We start from the raw sequence: 16589 nt of genomic DNA, 5'->3' as shown, positions 1-16589 counted from the left end.
GTGATTGATAATAATAAAAATAGAAATAAAAATAAAAATAAAAATAAAAATAAAAATAAATAAATAAATAAAAATTAAGTCACACAAACCATGCAACTATACAAGTTATACAAGTCACATTAAAATGTCTAATGGGTCAAGTGTGCCTAAGTCGACCTAAGTGACCTAAATGGCCTAATTAGTCTTCAGGGGCTTAGGGGTGTTCAAATGGATCTAAGATGACACTTAATGGACCAAGTATGCCTAAGTGGGCCTAAGTGACCTAGGTAGACCTAATGTATCTTATGGGCCTAGGTGGTCTAGGACAATTAAGTAACCTAAATTGATAAAGGACATTGTACAAGTGACCTAAACATGCCTAAATGTGCTATCCTAAAAGTGTACTTGAAAGTTATCCTAAAAAAAAAAAAAAGTTTAAGTCTAAATTAAGGCTATTAAGAGTCACAATGGAAAATCGAATAAACCCTTCAACCAAGACTCCAAGGTGGCTAAAAAAATGTAAGTAATATGAGTAGTAATAGACCACCAAAGAACTACTATGGAGTACTGAAAATGAACTTAAAGACAAGTACTAAAGGAACAAAATGGAGGGTCTACACATATATTCTCAAATATTTGTAACATCCTCATCTTCTTTTAGTATTTAACCATTGAAACTTACACAACTATAGTCTTCATCGTAATGCAAATCTATCTCAAAAAATTATCTCATAACAATTTTCATTATTAAATTAAAACTAGATTTTACAACTATAATAACAAATAAGCACTATGAAACAAATAAATATGATACAACAAAGGGCATTTTACATTCATTGTGTACAATTAATAAGGTAAACGAAAATGATATTGTTAATGCATTATGATGTTTAGTTAAATTATATAATTTTGTTCTTTCATCCTAACTTAAAAAGACTTTATATTTATTACGTCTAGAGTTTGCCTAATGCTGATGAAGTCAATTTCGCCATTTTCTGTAGATACTCTCTCTCTCTCTCCATATATATATATATATATGGCCATTTCTCTCTCATCTTATTTTCTTAACTGGCCATTAATCCATTCCAGATCATTTTTTCCCGTTTAATAAATATTTCATAAAGACCTGATGAGGCCTCATTCATCTTGCTCAGAAAATTAATATTTTTTGTCGATTATCTTTTCTATAATGCCTTGTCATTTTCAGTAGTCCCATTTAATACTATATGGATCAAGCTGAGTAGGATGATTTACTGCAACATACCAGTGGATGGCATGTGAAAATGTGCTTGCCCGCATTGAGTTGCCATAGTGGCAGCTGGGTATTTGAATAGTAGTGGTGCCTCTATAACCTTTAATTCTATCATGGAGTTGAGATCACCCATTGATTAAAGGTTGTATCATCTGCAAATTTCATTCTTTTTCCTTAGAACAGGAGACGTTGATACTAGTTTCAACATCATGAAACATAATAGTTGTTAGTGATTGTACCATCGATTTTCCTGGAAGAACTAGATAAGCTTGACCGAGACAAAGAATTGGCCTGTAAAAAACCAAAGTATTGAGGAGTGCTTGATAATTCAATCTGAAAAGCATTCTAGGGTTATGCAAAGTTCAACATCTTTTGGACATGGAATCAGTGCATGGAGCCATTCCAACAATAAAACTAGCTATGAAAATTGTTGCTTTCAAATACAAAGTAATCTGCAAAGGAAATGAGCATTTTATTGACAGTTTAGAAGATAAAATAGCATATCAGCCAACCCAAGTGTTGGACATGCATCAAACATTAGTCAAACCTGTAGATCAAGGTTTTTGAGTTGTTGGTCACAATGCTTTTTATGCACAACTAAAAGAAACAAAATTATTGACACTTTTTGCATTAACCCTTTATTAATATCGATGCCTATTAAATATAAAAAAAAGGCGCCACATTTAAAGTGCCCAATCTCAAGTAAGGGCCATGACTTGCCCAACTACAAAATCCCATATTTGTTTCTCATTCATGCCCGAAACAGGAACTTTATGTCTGTCTTCTCTCTGACACCCTTTCTTTTGAAACCTAACTTTCCCTTCAACTCTCTCCCTCTCCAAACACTATGACACTTGCTCCCACCTCTTCCTTTTCTTCCCCCTTTAAGCCTTCCATCGGCATACGAATTTCTTGAGTAGCCCGCAATGCCTCTTTCCCCAATACAGAGCACACTAACTGATGGTAATTGATATTTCTGTTGTGTTTGTGTTGTTTTTGTGATCCTCAGTTGGCACCTCTTGAGGAGTTAGAGAAGGCTTTGGAGGCATCTGCAGTAGGTCAACATTTCCTTCAAGCATCTCTATAACTTTTTGCATTGAAGGACGATCGCTGGGCTTCAACTGTATGCACCATAAGGCTACTATAACCATCTTTTTTGCAAGTGTCCGTTCTTCTTCTGTGGCATCTCCCATTTCTATGTTCTTTCCTTCATTGAACTGGTCATAAGCCCACGAAGGGAAGTAAATTTGGCTAGAATGCTCCGCAAACACATTTAAGTTCTTCCTTCTGCCTGCCATTTCCATCAATAGCATTCCAAAACTATAGACATCAGCTTTGTATGAGACTCCTCCAATGTTTTTGTAGAACAGCTCTGGCGCCATGTAGCCCATTGTCCCTCTTGCTGCAGTTAGAGACACAATGCTATGATCGACTGGATACGATTTTGCTAAGCCAAAGTCTGAAACCTTTGGAGTGAAATTCTTATCAAGCAGAATGTTGTGAGGTTTAATATCAAAATGTAGTATTTGCATGTCACAGCCTCGATGTAAGTATTCAATCCCATGAGCCACTCCTAGCGAAATCTGATACATTTTCTCAAAGCTCAAGGAGATATTTCCTTCTTTTTCAGGAAATATGTACTTGTCAAGTGACCCATTAGGCATGAAGTCATACACAAGAGCCCGCTTTGATCCCTCTACACAAAATCCAAGTAGTTGTACCACATTAACATGATGAATCTTTCCAATTGTAGCAACTTCATTGATGAAATCTTGTCCATTAGATTTGGAATTGGTCATCAATTTTACAGCCACCAAATGGCCACTTCGTAACTTTCCTTTGTATACCGAACCATAGCCACCCTCGCCCAATTTTTCATTGAAACCTTTGGTCATCTTCTTAATGTTTGAGTAAGAGTACCTAATTGGCATTAGCTTATTGTGAGTCTGAATGAACTCCTCAATGGCTTGGTACATGGATAAGTTCCTCCTCCTCCATTTGTAGACCAAAAATATTAACACACATGGAGTCCCAAACAAAGTCCTCAATGCAACAATAAGGCCTGGAAAACAAAATTACATAAAGTCAGCAGTGAAATTCCATCGATAGTACCATTTGGCTAAGTTAAACTTAGGGTTTTGATTTGTTTTTGTTTTCCTTTTTATTTCCTGCTGACCAAAAAAGAAAATATGCTTTTGAAAGGCTTGTGTTTTGTCCATAGGCATTCTACATTTTCCAAACTCATGACATCATACTAAGTTGCTTCTTTTGTTCAGAACTTCAATGAGAAGAATACAATGGGTCTTACCAATGAGTAGGCTTCCAGATTCCAGAATGGCTGTTCAAAATAACAGAAGAAACAGACAAAATTAAAGGTTATATTGAGATAGTCTATAACACGAGATATGGAACGTATTTGGAGATGGTAAAGAATTAATTTTCACCTGGCGCAAACCAACGTAAATACGCCTTAAAATCTGCATCAACATGATAGACGAGGTAAATCATAAATTAAGTTGGAAAAGAAAAAAGGCATGTCATGCTTTCAGCTATATGTATTGGTAAAGATAAACAATAAAAAGAAGGTTCGAGAAATTCTATTGAGCCAAAAGCCACAGTAGTGTCGAAACTCAAATCACTTCTATATAATATCTTCTGAAAAACTCAATTTTAGATAAATGAAGGAATTTCGTTTTTGATATGTAGAAAAATTTTAGAGACTAAAATCTCAGCCGGTTTAGGACAGAGCGGTAGCCAGCACCACTCACCCCATATAAGATCAGTCCCATACAGCAGCCCATCCTGGATGCTTGACAGAGAACTCTTGTCGATCTTCGGGCCACGAGATGAGATGCGAACCACCCTGGCTATGCTGCATGAGTCCCTCAAATCCGACACCTTCATGTCTCCAACTACAACATATGAATATGTTTGTATTGAGGACAAAGAAAAGTTGGAAGAACTGTTTTTGCTGCAAAATGGCATGTCCACGTAGAAAGGAGAACTTATTGGTGCTTCACAATCAATGAAATTTATAGCCGTGTACTTATCACGCAGAATATATAGATATTCATCGCCAAAGTTTTCATCATTCAAAGAATGAAGTAGGAGAGTAGAGCAATCATCTTTCCGTAGGGCAGTATCAACAACCCTTATTGTCTCGTGCTTATAATTGATTTCTTCCACATAGTATTTTCTGGAATTTAAGTGTAAGATTGTGCGATTATTCTCACAAGCCAGTTCATACTCGCTGTCTCCGCAGCTCAGTGGATCATCTTTCAATCGAAAAGGGCCCCTTATATCATGAATATTCCCACAAGAAGAATGACAAGCCTTATCATTCAGCTTCGCTCGGCATGTTATGGGGACTAATAGAAGTAGAAGAAGGGCTGCAAACCCTGAAAACAAGAAACTCCTCAACATTCTTGGAGATGATGTCCTCTCTCTCCTATTTCTTTTCCCATTTTTATTGGACTTCAAATTAAGAGCAATCAATTGTTCAGTGCCCCATAATTGTTGGTCCACAAAAAGAATTGACTGGTCCTCTAATTGTTCTTCCCAAGAAATCCACAGTCCAATCACTCAAGGCTGAATCAAACACGGTCACATTCTGCCGAAGAAAATCAGTGGCACTTGTCTGACATGAAAAAGAAAATACAAAAATACATCATAACTTGATCTGTCAGTCAAGCTGTTCACACCATAAAAGTAATGAAACATTAATGATGGTTGAAAAGTCATACACGGTTGTTATAATTTGAATTTGATAGCACTCTTCAACGGCCTATGAAGGACCATAATGCTTGGAGGGGGACCAAGGCGTACGCGTTTTCATTACATTACACTTTAAGATGGTAATGGGCATTCATAAAGGTAATGGAACAATGATGGTTGTTAAGCTATGATTAGGCAAAGGGAAAAAAATGCCACTAAGGCCAATTACTGTGAGCTATGTTTGTTTCAGAGTCTTATAAAAATCTGGAGAATGCCGAAGTTATGTCGGTTTGTGATTACCGAAGTTATATTTGGTTTTCAATGAATATAAGGAAGAAAAAATGTTAAAAAAATATTTTCTTTTATTTGATGGTATTAAGAAAAATACTAAAGAAAATTAAATATTATTAAAATTAATTATAAAAAATTATTTTTAAATTATTTAATTTTAAAATTAAAATAAGTGAAATAAATTTAAATAATATATAAAAATAATTTATTAATTTTAAATTTATTATTTTTCATTTTTTTTTCTTTATGATACTTGGCTTTCTTTTCCCTTTTTATTTTATTTTATTTTTATATTTTCTCTCAGATTTTGTGTGAATCAAAGACACCTAAATAGTCCCTTTGTTGAGGAAAGAAAAGTTATTCCATGCCTCCATTGTATCTGAGTGGAAATTTCCTTTTTCATTTTATTTTTCTTTCTCTGCACAATTAAGAGATTGAAGAGAGGGAGAACCCCGAGTCATAAGGCTTCTGCACAGGAGGTTAAGGAGCTCTACTCCCAACTCCAAAAGATGTGTAATTCCTTGAAAATGGCACTCTGTCTGTCTTCCTTCTTGTTTGTTAGCATCTTTGCAGAGGTTGATGAGTGCAAGGAATCAAGATGCGCTGTCCAAGGTCCATCCATTCGGTTCCCATTCTGGCTTAAAGACCACCAGCCAGACCACTGTGGCTACCCTGGGTTTAAGCTATCATGCTCAGAGAAGAATCAGACCATGCTACACCTCTCACACTCAGTAAAACTTTTGGTGAGAAAGATAGATTACAAATCTCAGGAAATTCTTGTCCATGATCAAGATGATTGCCGTCTAACACAGTTTTTAATCCTCAATTTATCGTCATCTCCTTTCCATTTTCTACAAGAAAATCAAGTAGACTACAGTCTATTTAATTGTTCATCAACTAAAACAGACTCAGAGTTTCAGCCAGTCCCGTGCCTTAGTGTCCCCGCTTACCCAGTTTATGCTGTTACTTCCTGGGCTCTTATCCGTTACTTGAACCTATCTTCTTGCCTCAAGATTCACATCTCACTCCCATATCAAACGCTTGAGCCGGAAAATCTTTTTACTATGAATTGGGTGAAACCTATGTGCAAGAGCTGTGAAACAGAAGGCAAGAAATGCAGACTGAAGAAGAGTAGTAGCGAGGAACCTCACACAGAATGTATCAAAGGTAATATATTTTGTCAATATCCTGCTTTTTTTCACCTTTTAAGCAACTTTTTACTGAAACAATCAGTTTTCCATGTGTTTGTTATAGATCATACCGGCCAAAGAAATGTCATAAAAAAGATACTTGCAAGGAATTTTTTTTATTGTTACGTTTGATTATTAGAAAATTTGAGTGGCATAAAAAGAAAAAAAAAAGTAAATAAAAAATAAAAAAATTTAAAATTATATTTAAAGTTAATAAATTAATTTTATTTATTACTTTATATCTATTTATCTTATATAATATCTATTATAAAAAATTAAGTAATTTGAAAATGCATAGATTTTTAATTAATTTTAATTTTTTTACATAAAAATGATTTTTCTCAACATTTTTTTGTTTTTCCAAAACCAAATAAGCATATGTTTTCTTCATATCTTGAAAACGTCGTGGAAATAGAAAATAGTAGTATAAGGGAGGTAACATTTTCATTTTTTTTTTTTTTTAGTATTTTAATTGTGGGGAAGAAATAAGGGAAAACAAAAATGCTATAAAATGTATACATTTTTAAATTCCTTAATCGATGATGATTGGATCTCAATGACGGGCCATGGAAAGAACAATCCAATGCCTAAAATCTAGAAGGGAGAAAATTAAACCCAAATCACAACAACAATAACGGTAATAATAACAATAATAATAAATCTGAATTTTAATTGTTTTGTTGCTTAAATTCTATGAACATTAAAAACTAATAATTCAATGTCTTCTGCAGGTGCATCAAAAACACCAATGGTCACAGGTGATTCTCAACTCACTCCTATATTTCATCTAATTTGTCATGAGGACTAGGAAAATGAAAGTTTTCAACTTTGCCCTTTTCCCTTTTTAGTTTCTACGAAAGTACAATTTTTATTTTTCATTTATGCAGGTGTAACGCTTGGTTCAATTTTTCTTATGCTTGGAGTCATTACGCTCTATCACAAGTATAGCTCAAACAAATTAGAAAGAGAAAATCAAATGAAGATTGAAAAATTCTTGGAAGATTACATAGCCCTCAAGCCGTCAAGATATTCTTATGTTGATGTTAAGAAAATTACCAATCAATTTAAGGATAAATTAGGAGAAGGGGGTTATGGGATTGTGTATAAAGGAACACTTTCTAACGAAGTTTTTGTTGCAGTCAAGATCCTTAAAAATTTCAAAGGAAATGGAGAAGAGTTTATCAATGAAGTCGAAACAATGGGTACGATCCACCATGTCAATGTGGTTCGCTTAGTTGGCTTTTGTGCTGATGGATTTAGGCGAGCTGTTATTTATGAGTACCTACCGAATGAGTCGCTAGAAAAGTTCATATTTTCAACAACCTTTAAAAACTATTCACTCAGTTGGGAAAAGCTTCAAAATATTGCTCTAGGTGTAGCAAAGGGAATTGAATATCTTCATCAAGGTTGTGATCAAAGAATCCTCCATTTTGATATTAAACCTCATAATATTTTACTTGATCACAATTTTAATCCAAAAATATCTGACTTTGGCCTAGCTAAATTGTGTTCTAAGGAACAAAGTGCAGTTTCTATGACTGCAGCAAGGGGAACCATGGGCTACATTGCTCCAGAAATGCTATCTAGGAATTTTGGGAATGTGTCCTATAAGTCAGATGTATATAGTTTTGGAATGTTATTACTTGAAATGGTAGGAGGAAGGAAGAATATTGATGTTACAGTGGAAAACAGTAGCCAAGCATACTTCCCAGAATGGATTTATAATCATTTGGATCAAGGAGAAGAATTGCATATTCGAATTGAGGAAGAAGGAGACACTCACATAGCAAGGAAATTGACAATTGTGGGACTTTGGTGCATTCAATGGTATCCTGTAGATCGTCCTTCTATGAAACTTGTGGTTCAAATGTTGGAAGGAGAAGGAGAAAGCTTACCCATGCCTCCAAACCCCTTCACTTGCACCCGGTGAGAGCAAGCCTAAAAGATCTCTTGGATAAGAGTTCACAATTATTTGAGAATTTGAATGAATTAAAGAAAATATATCTATGGTTTTACTATTAGCTAGAGTGTGTAATGGGGATAAAAATAATGTAATTCTTCATTAAGTTGACTTTTCAATATTTATTGTGATTTTGGATCAATTTTTGTACAAGATGACATTGTTGCTTCTGCTGTTTGCATTGGGTAAAGGGTGGCTAAGATAGAACCTTTGTGCTGCACACTTCACAGAAAAAATTGTTGGCAGATTTGTGTGTGTGACAATTACCTACTATTGCCCATGGAAAGCGTCCCCTGAGTTTAGTATGATCCCTTATAATTCTTAGTTGTTCCATGTAAGGCTGACCATGATCTAGCTGCTACCCTAATTCTTGGAGGGGAAGGGAGAAAGCCTTATATCCAGCTCAAAGAATTTGAGATGTATGTAGACCTTTCAAATTTTGAATTGTAATGTTTTTCTTCTTTTTAAAAAAAAAAAAAAATCTTGAATCAGTTTAAGGTAGTTAGCTTAACTACTAGCTACATATTCTGGTTTCATTAGTTTGGATCATTCATTTATTCAACTCTTGGGCTCTACATGTGAAATCCATGGAGTCGTCATTGACCTTTCGGTCTAGGGTGACACTAATGAATTCTCAACCCATTGGAACTAACAAAAATATCTTGAGGAAAAAAAATTTCTGACATAAATATGTTAATAGCTTACTTGCCATGACACTTACTATTGAATAAATGCATGAAACCATTTCACTTTTGGTAGTGAGGTACAAGTCCATGTCCCTAGTTTTTATTTCATTTTATTTTTTATTAGACTTAGGCCTTTCATAAATACATACATGTACATATTTAAACAAGGTTTTATTGGAAATTTAATCAAAAATTAAAATTAATTTACTGAGCAAGATGTCTGAGGCCTCAACAGCTCTTTATGAGCTGTTGAGTCCTGATATAAAATGAGCAATTCCCCATATAAATTTAGCAGCAGTATTTTCCCCATGATTGCTTTCAAGTTCGACAAAACCATCTTGGTCAATGATTCAGAAACCCTAATCTGCAATATTGTTGAGATATTTGTGATAATATCTTTTTAATTAATTGTGAATAATTGTTCTTCTTTGCAGTTCTTTTCCTGCTGGAAATCAATAGCTTATCATGGCCTCATTGTGCACTGATCCCATCTATTGAGTTTGTCTGCCATGAAAATAAAAAGAATGTTCAATAGAGATAACTGTTGGAAGAGAATTAAAAGAAATCCATTATAACATTCATCACTCATTCTCACCTATTATACAAGCCCTTCTTTATAAATATTCATATCTAACAATTACTTGTAAATATAAGCTTTTATAAAAAATCGAATAGGAGTAGGAATAATCAAGGACGTGGGTTAATTAGATCCACACCTACCCTTCCCAAGCATCCTAACATAGTTGAAGATGGGAGTAATCATGATGAGAATGAGGTGATGAAATTTTCTAAATTCGACCCTTAGAGATTACCAACAACTACCCATGGCAAGTGCCCTTTCTTATGTGATGATCCCTTATAATGCTTAGTTGTTCCACACATAATGCTAGTCATGATCTAACTGTGACCTTAATTCTTGGAGTGGAAGGGGAAAACCCTCATATCGAGCTCAAAGAATTTGAGATAGTATGTAGGGCCTTCCAAGATTTGAATTCTAATGTATTCTTTATCTTGAATCAATTTAAGGTGCTGGTAGTTAGCTTAACTACAAACTAGATACATTTTGGTTTCGTTAGTTTGGGTCATTCACTTATTCAGCTCTCGGGCTTGACATGTTGAAATCCGTGGTGTAATTGACCTTTGGGTTCAGGGTGCCTCACTAATGAATTAATCTCAACCATTTGGAATTAACGAAAGTAACTTAAAGGAAAAAATTCTCTCTGACATAAACATGTTGCTAGCTTACTTGCCATGCCACTCATTGTCGAATAAATGCATGAAACCAATTCAATTTTGATGGTGAGGTGCGAGTCCATGTCTCAAGTTTTCATTAGATCTAGACATTTCATATATATTGTTTAAATCTTTGACAACAAATAGTTTAAATTGAAGCTCGTAGTTAAACCCTTAACTTAAAAAACAACACAATTAATATTTTACATACTTCGCCTAAACAAAGATCGATAAACATATTCAAGAATTTGAGAGTGGAGATCTCCCTACTGAATCACAGTAAAGATGATCCTCACCCAATATCGACTGAGAAAATGTTAAGGTTTTGGAAGCATTTATAATTGTTCTTTGCTTATTAAGGGATGAGGCCGCCTACTTGCCCAATATAACTCAGTCCAGCTCGATATGGATCATGCTAAGTATGGTGATTTGTGTGCTTGATCTTTACTGGCTCTCATTTTCATGTTCCCTCTCGGCTGGTGCCCTACTTTACTGCAACATACCAGTTGATGGCATGTGCGAATGTGCTTGCGCACAATGGCTGTGACAGTAGCAGCTGGGTATTTTAATAATAGTAGTGGTTTTTGTTATTTATCTCAAAAAATTAATTTTCTGAGCAAGATGTATGAGCCTCATCAGCTCTTTATGAAATATTTATTAAACAAAAAATATTTTTGATCTGAAATGGTTAAATGGCCAGTTAGGAAAAGGATATGAAAGAGAAATGTCCATTAAAAACAAGTTCACTAATGATATCAAGAAGGGTTCATTATTTTTCATTAGAGAGAGATTATCTACAGAAAATGCTGAAGTAAACTTCATTGGCTTTATGCAAACTCTAGAAAGAGAAACTAATAAGGATCGTTCCATTGCTTCTTGCCATTTTTCTTTGGGGTTCTCCCTTTCCTGAAAAGACTCCATTTTCCTTACTCCACTTCACCATTGAACACGGTTTAGATTTTCAGTTTCTCAAAACTATGTCCCTAGAGTTAAAATAAAATGCAGTGCAGTATTTGGTTTCGGAGTCCCAACTGACCCATGGGCTAGGCTGGGCTGGGCTGGGCTAGGCAGGGCATGGCTAGCTAGCTTGGATTTAACCTAGCCCAGGCCTTTTGAGGCCTAGTATGAGGGCCTGATTTAATTTGGCCGAGGAAGGAATTTTGTGAACAAATATTGAATAAGTGTATTATTGCTTATTTTATCCTTTGTTGAAATATGTTCTATTAGCATTTCTTTGAGTAGTTTTGATCTTTTTTTTTTAATTTCTATCTAATAATATTTTGTTAGTTTATGATATTTTCATCTCCTTAATCATGACTAGTTAGGTTCTAGCAAGTTATGTACACTCACTCAGATTTGTGCAGTAATTGTTGTTCAAATTGCAGCTCAAATTGTTCACCCGACACTTTCTTGCACTTGAATGTTCAAACATGGGAAAGACTAGTTTGAGCAGTACTCAAGTTTAACTCAATTAAGGAAACGTTCTATTAGCTAGGGTCTGTTGATTCAATACTCCATTGTCTTTCCTTTTTCTTTCATTTCTTAAGTGGTCAAACGTACCCAATGATTTCAATCCAATCCCAAGAAATTAAAGCATTCCACTTTGTTTTGAATGGAATGGATTTGATGATGAATATTATCTATGTGAACAAATTAAATTAAGTAAAATAAAAGGCAAATACTTAATGATAGTTCCCATGTTTTCCATGTTGAATCATCGGTTTGGTATGAATTGTTTTTCTTTGTAACCACACTAACTTGATTAAAAAAAAATTGAACCCATGGGGAGGCGCTAGTTAAATTGAAGCATTGTGTTTTAGAGGGAGCTTATCATTAATGGTCGTACATTGACATCTCCAATTAATAAAAAGGATCGATGCAATTGGCTTCTTGAGTTTTTTAACCCTAAGTGCCCTAATGGTAACGGAGAATAGACTACTCAAACCATTGCCAGCATTAGACTATATACTTTATAAATCTATCAAGAGATGGAACTTAATTGCTTCCAAGATAGTAACATAGTGCATCTCAGAATGGAACATCACAATATTACATAGATATGGATCTTAAAAGGGATCAATAACCCTAAGTCATTCAAACATATACTATTACAAGACAGGATAGGCAAGTGCATGTAGTAAAAAATTACCTTCCATCTAAACTAATTGTATCCATGGCATTACATGAGGAAATTGGTTGTACTCCTATTGGATTGTTTATTTGGTTCTCGATTGACATTTCCTCATAGGATAAAGTAGGTTTGGGAGGCATTTGCAAGAGTTCAACTTCACCTTCTAGCATCTCTAATGCTTTGCCCATTGAAGGACGATCTGTAGGCTTCAATTGTATGCACCATAGTGCAACTAATACCATTTTCTTCACTGATTTCTTTTCATCCTCAGTAGCATCTCCCATTTCCATGTTTTCTCCTCTATCATATTTATCATGAACCCATGATGGAAAGTATATTTGACTTGAGTGCTCAGCAAATGCTTGAACATTCTTCCTTCTTCCAACCATTTCCATTAACAACATTCCGAAACTATAAACATCAGCTTTATAAGAGATGCCTCCGATATTTTTATAAAACAATTCAGGAGCAATATATCCCAATGTTCCTCGTGCTGCAGTGAGAGACACAATACTTTCATCTGTTGAATATAATTTTGCAAGGCCAAAGTCCGAAACTTTTGGTGTAAAGTCTTCATCAAGAAGAATGTTATGTGGCTTGATATCAAAGTGTAGAATTTGCATGTCACAACCACGATGCAAATATTCAATTCCTCTAGCGATGCCTAATGCAATCTTATACAACATCTCCCAACTCAAATAAACTGAATTTTCTCTTTTAAGAAAGATATACTTATCAAGGGACCCGTTAGGCATGAAGTCATATATAAGAGCCCATTTTGATCCATTTGCACAAAATCCAATGAGTCGAACCACATTCATATGATGAATCCTTCCGATAGTAGCGACTTCATTGATGAAATCTTCTCCATTAGCTTTAGAGGTGGCTAACACTTTTACAGCTACAATGCTACCACTTTGAAGTTTTCCTTTGTATACAGAGCCAAAACCTCCTTTTCCTAGTGAAGTCTTGAAATTGTCAGTCATCTTCTTTATCTCTGAATACGAGTACCTAATTGGCTGCAGATTTTTGTGCTTTTGCAAGAATTCTTCAATACTATCATCTAACGATAAGTGTCTCCGACGAAACTTGTAGATTAAGTAGGCAATGAGACACAATATTCCCAATGCAGATCTTCCTCCTATGGTTATCTCTAAACACAAATCAAATGTTAGAATTGTTACATATATTTAAAATAAAATGAGTTGACCATTATAAGCAAAGTTGACAATTTTATGCATTCGACTACAAAATCCACTAAGTAAATCATTATATGATAACCTTGTGAAAGAATCCACATAAGATAGCTACTGTAGTAATCACTTATTCACCTAAAAATGAGGTGTTGGGAAATTAACACTCAATGCAATCATTTAACTTTGTTGCTTGGAAGTCTTGCTTGATTGAAGAAATGGGTGAGTGTGGTGAAAGAAATCAATTTCTTTGGTTGCACAGGACTGGTAGTAGATTTGGGGACATCAATTCCAATTCCTATTTTAATTTATTTATTTATTCATTAAATTTAAATTGAGGATATCCAAATTCAAAAAAAAAAAATATATATATATATATATATATATATATATATATATATATATATGCACAACCAAAATATATATTTGAATATATGGAAGTGGAAATACAACTCCCTTCCATTTTTGTACAAACAAAATGTAAAGAATTCATTAGTTCAAGGGAACAAATTTGGGAATCAAGACCTACAACCCCAGATGCAATAGATGTCATAGTCTAAGAAAAATAAATTAGAAATGTTCAGAAAAAAAAAAACAATTAAAAAAAAAACAAATGAGAGTAATTTGTAAAAAATTTCTTATATTTGGTTCTTCATGAAAAAATTAAAATTATTAAGGAATACACTTTCATTCAAGTTTCCTGACATCTTGTAGAAGTAAATATTAAGGAAATTACTTTAACATTTCCTTGGTACTTAACTTCTTTTTTTTATTTATCCTTTTCCTTAAGGATTTTCATATCCAAAAGCATAATCATGTTATTTCCATTTTTATAAGGAACTAATAATTGAGAATTATAGGAAAACTTACCAATGTTGTGCAGAATCCATCTCCCTATAAAATAAATAAACTAAATTAATATACTATTAGAGTTATTATAATAATATTACTATCACTAACAGTGACGGAATTATATCCAAAACTAAAAATATATAACACAATAAAAGGAACTCTTAAAATCATACCTTTCTCTAGAACATCAGGATCGAAATAGTAGGAACGGTAGGGATAGTAGGAATAGTAGACTTCTATGGGAGCCTCGATAATGGGGTGATAAAGGCCTGGAAAAAAATTTCGAAGGATGATATCAATTGAGTTATGAAATCAAGAAAATAATGTTAGTTATAGAATATGTGTAATAGTAGTTTGCAAGAAAACCAATTATTCACATTCGAACATGTATGAAAAAGAAAAAAAAAATTCTAGTTATTAAATAAATTGCACAATCAAATTTCCATAATATTAGTAATTTCCTAAAATTGCATATCATTTAAAAAAAAAGAAATTGTAATCTCCTCAATTTTTGTTCTCATTCAGAATGGGGGAAAGGAAAGGGAGTGAGGAGATTTCTAATGGAGATAACAAGCTAGCTCAAGGGTACAGAAAACCAAGTTATCTTCGCTCCTGAATGAAAAATAATAATTTATTTAAAGAAGATTAAGATATTAGATTCCTTAGAAGGTAAGATTAATTAGGAGTCAGAATTTTATGGCTTACAAGAGAGCTTCAAGTAAGGCCTTGTCTTATTTTACACAACTAAATGATTGAAACTAGTGCGTAAGTCTGACCTTGCATGTGAAAGAGCCTCTTCAACTTCACTGTCAATAAGAGAAAATGTTGAATATTATTATAAGTAAAAATAGTGACAATAAAATTATTTAAGGTAAGTCTTACCATGTCCGTCAAACAAACTCCACAAGTTCCCTGTCAATAAGAGAAAATGTTGAATTAAAAAATATTATTATTATAAAACATGGGGGCAATTGATTTAGAAGTGAAAATAGTGACAATAAAAACCCAATTTATTGAGATCTGGAAGAGCCTTACCCAGAAGATACAACAGAATGTTATAAGCAAACACCAGAAACCCTGCAAATAAAATCAAAGAAGGAGAAATAGTTATACATTTGAACTGCAAAATATCTTTCTCCGAAATTGCATCTGAGTATTGACTTCTTTCTTTCTTACCTAAAATTTTTTGCCCGACTTGCTCGTGGAGTGAGGCGTCGCTGCAGTTGACGGGCGAATATGAAAGCTCAAGCCCCATAAGCAGATTTTCTTGCAAATTTGACATTGAACGATTCCTGGGCTCTGAAACCCCCTTCCGTATTTGAGTAATAACAGTCAACCCAATGGTGCATGAATACTGAATATTGTCCCTCACCTTCAGGGAGTCCCCCACCAGTGCATAAGCATATGTTTCCGAAGAAAATGAACTGCCATTGTTGCTGTCGCAAGGAGTGATTTGAATGTAGTTATGAGCGTTGATTGGCCTTGTGCAGTTCATGAAAACTACAGAATTGAATTCTCTAGGCGTATCATATGGACATGAAATTTCACTATATCTCAAGGAATAGCGAGGATAGGAGAAACAGTGGCCCTTTCTTACTCCAGGAGTCACTATCCGAACCGTACGGCTATGGTAGTTGATCTGGGTAACATAGTATTTCCCATATAAGATTGTATGGTTGTTTTCGCAAACCAATTCAAATCCAGGATCAGGAATGCGACGACAACTGGATGGATCATGTTTTAATCGAAAAGGATACCTGATTGGAATATCTCCACAAGAAGAGTTGCATGCCTGATTTTCGGTAGAAGCACAGATTGAAAAGAAGTAGAAATGGAGTAGTAGAAGGCCTAATGCCACTAGTTTTGTTTCTCTCATCATCATATACTTTGAGAAAGGAAAGAGAGGATGGGGGACTGATTGTAACTGACTGTACTAAGCTTTATAGGAAGATATTCAATTGCTAAAAGCCTCCACCAAGTTATAGCTGTCAATTAACCTGCTCTATTGGCCATTATATTAGATTTTAGGCTTTTGAATCAAATAAGTGGGTTAGATATCTGAGTTTTGGTTAATTAAAAGTATGAGAGCTCTACTTAGCAAGAGGTAT

At 34.3% G+C, this 16589-nt stretch overlaps 4 protein-coding genes across 5 annotated transcripts; 1 reads left to right on the top strand and 3 right to left on the bottom strand.

The window, feature by feature from the left end:
* Positions 1-1684: 1684 nt before the first annotated feature.
* LOC100243578 (rust resistance kinase Lr10) lies at positions 1685-3792 on the bottom strand. Its single transcript, XM_019225823.2, has 3 exons — positions 3676-3792; positions 3540-3569; positions 1685-3293 (listed from the first exon to the last, which is right to left on the bottom strand). Exons 1-3 carry the CDS (start codon positions 3737-3739, stop codon positions 2185-2187), a joined length of 1203 nt encoding a protein of 400 aa, XP_019081368.1. The 5' UTR covers positions 3740-3792; the 3' UTR covers positions 1685-2184.
* A 109-nt stretch (positions 3793-3901) lies between these two features.
* On the bottom strand, positions 3902-4654 carry LOC109124121 (uncharacterized). Its single transcript, XM_019225824.2, has one exon. The coding sequence runs from the start codon at positions 4652-4654 to the stop codon at positions 3902-3904; it is 753 nt and encodes a 250-aa protein (XP_019081369.1).
* Positions 4655-5575: 921 nt separating this feature from the next.
* Positions 5576-8593, top strand: LOC100248716 (rust resistance kinase Lr10). The gene is made up of 3 exons (XM_002268698.5): positions 5576-6403; positions 7158-7184; positions 7314-8593. The coding sequence occupies exons 1-3, from the start codon at positions 5746-5748 to the stop codon at positions 8354-8356; spliced, it is 1728 nt and encodes a 575-aa protein (XP_002268734.3). The 5' UTR covers positions 5576-5745; the 3' UTR covers positions 8357-8593.
* Positions 8594-12284: 3691 nt separating this feature from the next.
* On the bottom strand, positions 12285-16520 carry LOC100253816 (putative cysteine-rich receptor-like protein kinase 39). 2 transcript variants are annotated; one of them, XM_010664669.3, is made up of 7 exons: positions 15658-16519; positions 15517-15558; positions 15364-15393; positions 15258-15287; positions 14655-14750; positions 14500-14523; positions 12285-13589 (listed from the first exon to the last, which is right to left on the bottom strand). In XM_010664669.3, exons 1-7 carry the CDS (start codon positions 16361-16363, stop codon positions 12451-12453), a joined length of 2067 nt encoding a protein of 688 aa, XP_010662971.1. In that variant the 5' UTR covers positions 16364-16519; the 3' UTR covers positions 12285-12450. The 2 variants fall into 2 exon arrangements, with proteins under 2 accessions (XP_010662971.1, XP_010662972.1); XM_010664670.3 differs by lacking the exon at positions 15258-15287 and having other exon boundaries at positions 15658-16520.
* Between the last annotated feature and the right edge of the window lie 69 nt (positions 16521-16589).

The sequence above is a fragment of the Vitis vinifera genome, chromosome 16, assembly GCF_030704535.1.
Source record: "Vitis vinifera cultivar Pinot Noir 40024 chromosome 16, ASM3070453v1".
In the NCBI taxonomy this organism is placed as follows: domain Eukaryota; kingdom Viridiplantae; phylum Streptophyta; class Magnoliopsida; order Vitales; family Vitaceae; genus Vitis; species Vitis vinifera.
Note: the sequence above shows the minus strand (reverse complement) of the source record. Positions and strands in the feature narration are given on the sequence as shown.

Excerpts from the sequence above, each read along its gene's own strand:
- LOC100248716 (XM_002268698.5), top strand. The coding sequence starts at position 5,746 with ATGTGTAATTCCTTGAAAATGGCACTCTGTCTGTCTTCCTTCTTGTTT. Across the intron at positions 6,404-7,157 it reads TCACACAGAATGTATCAAAG|GTGCATCAAAAACACCAATG; the intron begins GTAATATATTTT and ends TGTCTTCTGCAG. Across the intron at positions 7,185-7,313 it reads AAAAACACCAATGGTCACAG|GTGTAACGCTTGGTTCAATT; the intron begins GTGATTCTCAAC and ends TCATTTATGCAG.
- LOC100253816 (XM_010664669.3), bottom strand. The coding sequence starts at position 16,363 with ATGATGATGAGAGAAACAAAACTAGTGGCATTAGGCCTTCTACTACTC. Across the intron at positions 15,288-15,363 it reads GAGTTTGTTTGACGGACATG|TGAAGTTGAAGAGGCTCTTT; the intron begins GTAAGACTTACC and ends TCTTATTGACAG. Across the intron at positions 13,590-14,499 it reads ATGGATTCTGCACAACATTG|AGATAACCATAGGAGGAAGA; the intron begins GTAAGTTTTCCT and ends ATTTGTGTTTAG.
- LOC100243578 (XM_019225823.2), bottom strand. The coding sequence starts at position 3,739 with ATGATTTACCTCGTCTATCATGTTGATGCAGATTTTAAGGCGTATTTA. Across the intron at positions 3,570-3,675 it reads TTTACGTTGGTTTGCGCCAG|CCATTCTGGAATCTGGAAGC; the intron begins GTGAAAATTAAT and ends TATTTTGAACAG. Across the intron at positions 3,294-3,539 it reads ATCTGGAAGCCTACTCATTG|GCCTTATTGTTGCATTGAGG; the intron begins GTAAGACCCATT and ends TTTGTTTTCCAG.
- LOC109124121 (XM_019225824.2), bottom strand. The coding sequence starts at position 4,654 with ATGTTGAGGAGTTTCTTGTTTTCAGGGTTTGCAGCCCTTCTTCTACTT.